General features: G+C 31.2%; 1 protein-coding gene across 2 annotated transcripts; it reads right to left on the bottom strand.

Moving 5' to 3' along the window:
* Positions 1 to 4,533: 4,533 nt before the first annotated feature.
* Positions 4,534 to 10,222, bottom strand: LOC114308145 (EH domain-containing protein 1). Of its 2 annotated transcripts, none has more exons than XM_028253648.2 (16): positions 10,018 to 10,222; positions 9,770 to 9,849; positions 9,221 to 9,289; positions 9,081 to 9,138; positions 8,297 to 8,352; positions 8,166 to 8,208; positions 8,018 to 8,079; positions 7,758 to 7,871; positions 7,507 to 7,609; positions 6,927 to 6,976; positions 6,613 to 6,741; positions 6,264 to 6,515; positions 6,075 to 6,154; positions 5,246 to 5,372; positions 4,993 to 5,136; positions 4,534 to 4,913 (listed from the first exon to the last, which is right to left on the bottom strand). In XM_028253648.2, the coding sequence occupies exons 1-16, from the start codon at positions 10,100 to 10,102 to the stop codon at positions 4,728 to 4,730; spliced, it is 1,638 nt and encodes a 545-aa protein (XP_028109449.2). In that variant the 5' UTR covers positions 10,103 to 10,222; the 3' UTR covers positions 4,534 to 4,727. The 2 variants fall into 2 exon arrangements, with proteins under 2 accessions (XP_028109449.2, XP_028109448.2); XM_028253647.2 differs by having other exon boundaries at positions 7,507 to 7,612.
* Between the last annotated feature and the right edge of the window lie 228 nt (positions 10,223 to 10,450).

Genomic DNA, 10,450 nt, shown 5'->3' on the forward strand with positions numbered 1-10,450 from the left:
AACTCATCAGTAAGTTCTAGGTCAACAACTTTGCCCTCAATACCTAATCAAGGATTAGTAATTAATGAAGAAGATGTTGAAATACAAAATGATAAATTTAATGCTGGATGGAATATACCTAAACTGCCAATTAAAGAAATTTATAAAACTACTTTTTTACAAAATGTTTTTAAAGTTACTCTCCATGTTAAAACTATTGAACAAGTTTATGCTTTAGAAAAACCTCTACAAACTTGCCAATTATTTGATGCAAAATTAATCAAACGACATTTAGATAATGGTTATAATTTTATGCATATTGGTTTAATTCAAGTTGGTGTTAATCCATTAACTATAGTTGGTAAAAATACTTCTGTTTTATTATGTTTACGTGATGCTCGTTTTCTTAATTACAATGATAGTTTAATGGGTATGATGGAAACTGGTCTTCACAAAGGACCCGTACATTTCAACTGTTTTCCTGATTTCACACTTAGTTTAGGAGATCCACATATACTCAAAGCTTTAACATTAAATATTCAATTACATGGTTCATACACTGAAATGTTAGAAAAAGCTCATAATATTGCTTTAATTTATCGTGTTCATTATAAATGTATGCAAACCAATTTAAATGTTCATGCATTACATAAAAGCCCCAAAGATAAAACTTTATTAATCCAAAGTAGTAGTAGTGGCGAATCCAATATTAATATTCCCCAAATGATTGAGTGGCAAAATATTGATTTACCTGAACAATGGATTACTGTTAATGAAAATTACAAACATACTCAACAACAATCCTCTATCCAAGATATTCAAAATATTCAACAGTTTAATGATGGTTCTGTAGGAATTAAATTTAATCGAAGTCAATCTTCTCGACATAGTACCTCTAGTGTCCCTACAGAAATTACAACTGATGATGAAATATTTAATACTCCTTTATTTCGCAAAAATAGTCAAATACATCTTGGTCCAACCAACCAAACTCCTCAAAATAAACTAAAAGGGATTGATAATTCTACAACTTCTCAAATAAGTAAACTTGTTTATACTACTACCACACATTTTCCCGAAGAAGAAATAGCTTCAAATACTTCTCCAACCCAAACTGATTTCGAAGAATTTGCACCTCCGGTAAATCCTCAACTCATGGCAATCAAAAAAGATTTTACTCCTGATTTAGATAAATTACTTATTGAATTTAGATCCAAAGAAAATAGATCTAAAAGACATGCTTATCGTGCTAAATATGATTCTACTCAACAATCCAAAATAACTAGAAAATGGTATGATTTCATGGTTCAATATGGTTTTGAATTATCTCTCTTTGATTATCTGGATCAATATTACAACAAGATCAACACAATCACTAAACATAAATGGAAAACTTTTCCTAATACTTCTGTTAGTTCTAATCATCTTCCCTTAGAGGATTGTGAAGTTCCAGCCTCTGAAACTGACACTGTTTTCGATCAATTATTATTATTATTATTATTATTATTATTATCTACAAAATGATACTATTAAATTCAATTTTAATCCATTAAAATCAATATTGTTCCATTTAAAAAAAAGAAATTGACAACCCATATTATCCTTGTAAATTGTACTTTAAAAAAAATACACAAAACAAAATTTGTTAAAATAGAATTTGACAGTGACCAGTGATATTTTCCTAATTCTTAACTTTTTACATATAACATTGTTATAATTTGTTAATTTGGTGAATTTATACTTTAATTTGATTGCTTTAATAGTATTAATTAATTGGATCATATGAATTATTAAAAAAATAAAAATAAATGTGTATAACTTAATAATAGAAGTCTAATAAAAATGTGCAACTTCATTTAGTTTGATTTTGGCCTGTTAAGTAGGGGTGCTCGCGGATCGGTTTTTGACGGTTCGGTTTGTGGTTTGGGAAAAATTGAATCGGCAACCGCCTGCAATGTGGGTTGCTGTTTGTGCGAATACGATTCGCGGATGTATGAGGGGTTGCAGATGGTTTGCGAATTAAACTTTGTCCTTTAAAAATTTATTTTTTAACTTATTTTTCCTCATTTTTTAAATATTTTTAATTGCAAAAGGTTCGACACTATTATCTATTAAAGTTGAATTACAAAAAATTACAATGTAAATTAAATAAAAACTAACATAAAAAAAAATTACATAACTAGATTTGCAAAAAACTAAAAAAATTCCAATTGAATAATAAGTATTTTAAATAAGACAGTGTATAATATTATTATAATGTTATAATATTAGAGCTTACAAGTTTGATAGTCAAATTAAAGTGAGTGAGAGAACAGAAGATTAGAGTTATATACTTACAAAATTTACAAGAAAATGTGATGGTCCAGATTTAAAAAAGAAAAAAAAAATTGTATACAGATGTAAGCGAGTGAGTGCAGGTACAGGTAAAACTCGCGATCTGCCCATGACCGGCAAAACAAGAAAATCCTAAACAGCATCCGACCCTAATAATTCTACGAAACTGCCCAAATAGGCAAGGGTGGTTCGGGTTGGGCGACTTTTGCAGTTCGAATAACCTTATGCCCAACCCTACCTGTAAGATGTGGGCTTACGGGTGAGACGTAGTTATAATTTTTTCAAACAACCCGTTGACTGATCAAAACTCGAAAAGCCCATTAATATATAAGACGTGGACACAATAGTTACGGATTGAGTAAGCCCGCCCCGTCCCATTGATGACTCCTACCAAAAGGAGGTGTGTACTACAGAATTTCCCACTAAGTTAACATAACACTTGCTGTAATAAAATTTTTAAATTGAGACATTTATAGGGCAACTTTTACACTTTTTTCTTCATTTATTTCCAAGTTTTATAGTCATTTATTAACACTTCTACAATTTTTATAAAATCATTTAAATTTCATATAAATCCCTCGTCTACACCAAGCTGACAAGATCAACAAAACTGAATCATAACATACAGTTTGTGTCAGTTCCTTAATCAACAAAACCAAAAGATTGGATTCAGTGCTAAAAATATCTTCAACTCCGACCACACATTTTATACTCGCCTTGTTTGAGAACATGTTATTTTAGTAACTTTTTGGTTTTTTATGAAAAAATGTACAAAAAAGTAAAGAGAGTGATGTGGTAACTTATAGTGACTTTTTAACTAAAATTGAAGGTTGCCAAATAGGGTTCGTTTAGAAAGGGGATTGGTTTTTTAACTTTTTGACTATTTTAGCCTAAGGCTAAAAAGTCTCATTTGAAAATGATTTTTTGGTTTTTTTGACTTGTGAAAGAAAGAATATAATAATTATGAATTGAATGTGATATTTTATCTTACTGAGCTAAAAAATTTATTTTATTTTTTTGTGAGAAATAGTTCCAACCCTACTTCCCAAATGAAGCCTATGTTGTCTTCAAGTCAGCGTGAATCAATATTACAGCCAAAACAGAGTAATGATCTTTTACCTTATTGAATTATACATTATTCGTAATGATTGTTTTACCTTATCTTTAATGAAAATTAGATCTTACACCAATTTAATCACAATTGCAAGTAGGATCATATAAGATCATGAATTGTATCAAAAACATTTTGGCATCATAATTATTTTATAAATATATTAAAAATTATATATTAATAATAAAAACAAGTAATAATATATGCTAAGAGTTGGAGCAATTTTAATTTTATAGTGTATATGTTTATATTTTAAGATACATACATACATAAATATAATTATTTAGATTGTTGTAACATTGATTGATTGTAAAAATAATAATTATACATGGTGTTTGATAAAAAAACGAAATTTATGTATTAAATAATAAATTATTACTTAATAATCCCAAGCTTATAACATGGCATAGTGGCAATAGGTCACAAGTTCAAGTGTTGGTGCCCCAAATTCATGTTGCCCTTGGATTTTTGAAACGGAAGAGATCTAGCTTCCGGATGGTTTTCTCTAAACAATAATGGTGGTCCATCTGGACTGGAACTTAGTCCAATCAATCGGCCAGTCCAGTCCGATTTTCATTACATTGCTTAGTAGATGTAATAATATCTAAAACCTTACTAATGTTAATGTATTAAATTTTAAGGACTGTCAGTAATTTACCTTAAATACTTACAAAAATATATTTTCAATTACATATGAAGAGATGTTTTTAGTGGTTGCCCTTAGGACTGTACTACACATTTAGGCTCCATTTGATTAGAAAGAAAATTTGATAGAAGGTGAAAGTAAAAAAAAAATGAAATGAAAGAAAAGAAATAGAAAAGCAAATATATTTTCTTATAAGCATTTGATTAAAATGAAAATTTTGCAAGAAAAATATAGAAAAATTTAAAAGTTTAGTTGTAGATAACTCACACATTCAATTTTTCTTATGTTTTTTTTGCAAGAAATAAAAAAAAATTAGTTACAATGCTAATATGATTTGTACATGAAAATTAGTTTTCTTATATTTTTCACCACTTTCAAACTAAACAAACTCATAAAAGTCACAAAATTTTCTCTTTCTTTCACTTTCTACCTATTTCATTCTAAATAAACTGAGCCTTAATGATTTCTACCAAGAAAATTGTTGATTGAGAACTGCCAAACTATACTTGTTTCTTTCTCAAGCCCATACATTCAATGCTTAGAGGTTCAATCACAAAATATTAATTCAACAATCAAATAAAAGGAAAAAGAAAAAGAAAAGACAAAAAACTCACACCATCTACACAAGCATTCCACTGCATCCTTACCTGCACATTCTCACTCATAAGGATTCCTGAAATTCTTCAAAAGCTCTGGAATGTCATAACCAAGCATATCATCTACAGCTTGAATCATTTTAGGCTTCAATTTCTCAAATTTATCGATGCTGTAATTATTCAAAATCTCCCTAAAATGCTCCACATTTGGAAAATCACCAGCTGGTAGATGGAATTCTCTCTGGACCTATTTTGCAAAATGTGAGGAAATAAGCATGTCCATTCTTGCATTCGAGTCACACAGAGAGAGATAGAGAAAAACAAACCTTTGCAAATATGTCTTCAAGATTATCAATAAGTCGCTGTTGAGTTTTAGCTTTACCCAACACAGTAGGCATCTCCTTTTTAAGTTGGCTAATTATGTAGGCATGAATCTTGGCAGCTCTAGCACGTTTTACAAATTCATTGATCTGCAAAGCAAAACAGCCTGTTTGATTAGCATGAAATAATACTCTAAAAATATAGACTCACTACACATCCACACAAATTATAGTTAAACCAAACAAGAAGTGAGCATACCCGACGATCACAAGCCTTCTTGGGGATATCTATCAAGTCTAAAAGGAGGTCATCTTGTTCTTTCTCAAAAAGATCCTTCCCTATGGGACCAACCGCTGCTTCATTAACAGGCTTGTCATTGAAGGACCTGTAAAGGCCAAAAAGAGCACAAAGTTACAATGCTAATAATTAACTTGAATGTGATGTGGAGCTACATAACATTGAAAGAAATGACATCTCATATGATTTATCCTCAAAAGCAACAAAACCAAGGTTTTAGTAAACATAGGTTGTGTTTGGATCATGTAATTGGATAAGGATTTGGAAAGGATAAGGAAGATGTGAGAGAAATGTAAATGAATATGTGCTAAATTTGTTCTCCATTTCTCTCGTCTTTTCATTTCCTTTTCCAAAGCCCTACACAAATTCATCATCCAAACCATTAGCTTCCCTATGAGATTCCAAAGTATGTAGGTCTAGAGCCGTATTTCCATATTAACATTTGAATGGACTTTGTCAATCTATCTAAACAAACAAATAATTGAAACAAATAAAGATTACGTAGTCTGTTGAAAAGAAATGTTAACTAATGGAAGAACATGAAGAATAAGGGGAGGGAAAAAAAAATGAAAAGAATGAACCATGTTAACTCATGTTGCAGAGTTAATAACTTCAGTGACAAACACATGTAAGCACAATAATAGATAATGAAAAAAATAACAACAAAGCAAGCCATCCTACAAACTATAACACTAGAACTTGGACATATTTACTTCCAAGTTCCAACTAAGATCCAATCTCTAAGAATAATAGCAAACGCATAGCCATTTACCAAAATTTAGAAACTTACCCAATGTATACACGCACAACCTCTGGAGTGTTCAAAACTTTCCCAAGTGACCACATCAATGCACCATAAACTCTCATTAACTATAATATAACAATAACAAGTACGTTAAAAAGTTACATCCAAATGCTTCTATTCAGGGGTAAATATAAAAAGGCCAAATTATATTTAATGATTAGCTACACATCTCACTTGTTGGGTATCAACTTGATCTGCTTTGTTTAGGACAACACGTATCTTGTCATCATGACCACGTAGGGATGAAATCACACGCTTGAACTCATCACTGATATCAAGTTTATGAGGATCAAATAAAAGAAGAATAAGGTCACATTTTGCTGCAAACCATGAGATAACACCAGTGAAATCATAACTTCGTTGTGTTCGTTGCTTCTCTCCAGATAGGACTCCTGGAGTGTCCACAAATGTAATATGTTCGAGCAGCTGCAGGCAGATGAGGGAAATATTTCCTTTTAATAAAGTGATCAGGGGAACAAATTGTTCGAAGAATAATGCAATAGAAGTTTGGTTAAAAACTTACAGGATGTGGCATTTGAGAGCACTCAAATTTTGACAGAAAAGATCCTCCAAAAGTGGTTAGACCACTGAATGGCATGTCTGCTTGAACAGCAATAGTGTTCCCAGGAATGCTCCTTTCATCGGGTCCAGACTGAGTAAGGAAGAACAGAAAACTATTGAACATTACACATAAAATTGACAAATAAAGTAAGATATTTTAAAAAATTGGAGGTATCATTTTTTGTTACCAAATGTTTGGTTTCAGTAATAATAAATCACCAAAACAAGATTATATTTCAAAAACAAGACAAGAACATGGAAACAGCTTTTAGTTACCATAACAACAACAAATCGGTCAGTCGTTGGCTCCGGTCCAATGTGAGCTCCTGTCATAATTATTAAAAAAGAAAAAGCAAAAGAAAAAAGAAACAACTGAAAACCAAGAAACAATGTCATTAACTAGTTGTTAAGAGCCATCATTGACTCTTTCTAGAATGTCTCGGCTATCAAATACACTCTCCCCTTCTAGAACTTCCTTTTCCAGGTTTTTTTTTTTTTTTTTTCACTACAAGCATTGGCAGCTTCTTATGCAAGCTTCTAAGTTACAAGTTGTTAGCAACCAACTTGCAATGTCGATGGACATGAGCCTATAAATAGGCATGAGCTCTCCTTATGTGTATGAGCAACACACAAACACACCAAGCGTGAGTTCCTAGAAGTGTGGTGTCCTAAAGTGTATTGTTGCGTTGTACTTTGTTTTGTGTGCAAGTAAAATGTGAGTTTACTTTTGTGTGTACTTGTACACTATAGTTGTGTACAGGTGGTTGTATTAATAAAAAATTACTTCTTTATTGTGTTTCAACTCAATGCTAGTAACATATGCAAATGCAAGAAGATGTGGAAGAAATTTACTAACCTGGGTAGTTGCATTTCAACAAATGTTTTATGAATGTAGTTTTCCCAGTTGAGTATTGACCCAAAAGCATAACCATGGGTTTAGCATCAAAATCACTATTTGTCTGCTGAATAAAAATCACAAATCAATCCAAAAAGATTGCAGAAAACTTATGGCAAAGCAAACAGTAGCATATCAATATACATAACTGATCTAAGAAAAATTAAAATTCTCAAGGTAAAAACACAAAAACATGTATTTCACCCACTCACCAATAAAGGAAATGCAAAGTCATTGAAATGATAACCAACTTCCAATGGCTTTAGTTTTTCAGTGTACAACCTCTTCAAGCCATCAGTTATTGATGTAACTGCAGAGAAAATTGCCTATGTGCAAATATAAAATGAGGGAAAGGTCACATAAGACTAGAAAACAAAACAAATTAATTTATGTAATTCATATAAATGCATGGAATTCAGAGAAAAAGGAAATCAATAAACTCGGTAAGTTAATACATTAAAAAAGTTATTACCTTCTTGGTAGATTTTGATGTAAACAAATTTACTGACAGAGATGGTTGTAACATAGTACTTCCTAAATTGACATCAGAAAAATATTTTAATTAATGATGAATTGAACCAATGTCATTATTATGTGAAAATATGAGAATTTGTACTAACCATTAGTTTCATAATTTCCATTACTTTTAGAACCCTTATGCTTCTGGAGGAGGAGCACCAGTAAAAGATCAAAGGAACTAAAAGTCCTTTTTTCAGTAACTGTAAAAAGAATAAATAATAGAACTACTTACTGCTAGCAAGTCATCCAAACCTTCCATCAATGGAGGTTTTATAACCTCTCTGTCATCTGTAAAAGTAAAACAAGAAAATTACATCAAGTTAAGTCAAATATCGAAGTAACAATGTCCTGGAGGTGTTTAAAGCATGAACCCTGAACTCAACAAGAGACAAGCCTCATCAACAAGAGTATATCCAAATTCCAACTCTAAGACGGCCAAATTCTTTAAACCCAAACATCATATTGTGAAGGGCACACAAAGTGACATGCTATTAGCTTTCTTTGCAACACGTTTCTTTATTATTTTATTTTATTTTATTTATTTATTTATTTATTTTAACATACTTAGTGAAATATAATGACAATTATCTCACTGATAAAGGGATTTGAATTCATTAAATCAAAGAGTATATTTTTAGGATTTTTTCCAAACATCTCATTTTTTAAAAATTTACATGCAACATTTTCTCCACTCGGATCATATCGATATTAAAATCTTTCTGCATTCATTCTAAATTTCAGTTAATTTCTCCTATGGATTAAGGGAGTGTATGCTTAAGCAACATTCTCTAAGGTACTCTACAACCCAAGGTCCTAATGCCAAAAGTTTCTAACACTAGACAATTTTTGTTTAAGAATATCTTGGTACTGGTTCTTATTTCAAAAATAAACACTAACGAGATGAATAAAACCTAAGCTTATAGATCAAAAGTAAAAAAAAGAAGTTATCTAGTAGCATATGCTCCTCAAATGTTAAATACCACAGAGAGAAACAATAGCATACTAAATATAATTACCCGTCACTTTAAGGAGATCTTGGGTTAATTCATGTCCTGCTTGTGCTAGAGACACCAACTGTCATTACACCAATAAAACAGATGTCAGATCTCTACCAATTTGTTGACAAAAACACAAGAAATAGCTCACAAAGTACAACCTGAATCGCAGTAATGAACTCCTTAAAACCTAGAAATCCTTGTCGTTTGGAGTCTGCAATTGCCCAAACCTTTAAAAACCAAAAAAAAACATATTTATAAGTAGAGAAACGGAAACAAAAAGCCAGTCTAAGCAATTACAAACTAACCCATTAAAAAAATGACAAAAACAAAATAAACTATCACATGATTGAATTAGCCTATTAGATTGACACATGCATATGCTCTCACAAACAAAACTAGTCATATAATTTGAGAACCACATTGTTTATCCTGCTACCCTGTGAAAAACTTGCAATATTGTTTCTCATAAAATATATCAATCAAAAACATCATGATCATCATTATAAATTAAATTAAAAACTCCCACCAATAAAAACAGATCTACTTCATGTCCAAAAAAAAAAAAAACTATTAAATTTCATAAACCCTACCAAACATGTGATGCAGGACATTAGGTAAATTTCTACATGTCTTGTACATTTCATTCCAATAATACATAAATTCGAATGTAAGTCAATTCACAAACGTCAAGCCAAGTCAAAGTATACCTGCTTGAGTTCTGGTCGAGATAGATTCGACATCGCGAAGAACTTTGTGGCGTCATTTCCAGTGATTCGACCATCGCCATCTAGAGAGAGAGAGAGAGAGAGGAAAAAAAATTCATAAACACATATACGAAGAGCAGAGAATTGATTTGATGGTTTGAGAAGAAGAAGAAGAAGAAGAAGAAGAAGAAGAAGAAGAAGGTGGATTTGTTGAAGAGCAGTCCGATTGAGAGAAGAAATGGAAAATGAACCTGAGTCGGCCAAGCTGAACCAGTCCTGATAGATTTTCTGGTGTTCTTTCGAACATGAACTGATCGGACCTGATGTGATCTCCATTTCAAATCTAAGAGAGAGACGATGAGGACGGTGTGGTGGTGGTGATCTTTGGGAGCTTTTTCGAGTTTGAAAACGCTCCAAGAGGGAAATTTTGAGTAGAGGGTCCGGTTTTTGCGTTTTTATAACACACTTAAAAATAATAATAACAATAATAAAATTAAAAAGTCAACTTTTAACTCATTTTGAATCACATTACCTCTTATATAAAAATAGTGAAAAAAAAGTTAAAAAATTAATTTTTAATCATTTTCTCAAAACATCTTTCAGAAAATTCTCCCTGTTTAATTTTAGAATTATGATATGAACACGGAATTGTGATTTATATATAGAGTTATGAGTTGAATTGTG

The sequence above is a fragment of the Camellia sinensis genome, chromosome 9 (assembly GCF_055761805.1).
Source record: "Camellia sinensis isolate YWXY chromosome 9, ASM5576180v1, whole genome shotgun sequence".
In the NCBI taxonomy this organism is placed as follows: Eukaryota; Viridiplantae; Streptophyta; class Magnoliopsida; order Ericales; family Theaceae; genus Camellia; species Camellia sinensis.

Excerpts from the sequence above, each read along its gene's own strand:
- LOC114308145 (XM_028253647.2), bottom strand. The coding sequence starts at position 10,102 with ATGGAGATCACATCAGGTCCGATCAGTTCATGTTCGAAAGAACACCAG. Across the intron at positions 6,516-6,612 it reads GCTCTCAAATGCCACATCCT|CTGCTCGAACATATTACATT; the intron begins GTAAGTTTTTAA and ends ATCTGCCTGCAG. Across the intron at positions 4,914-4,992 it reads TTGAAGACATATTTGCAAAG|GTCCAGAGAGAATTCCATCT; the intron begins GTTTGTTTTTCT and ends TTTGCAAAATAG.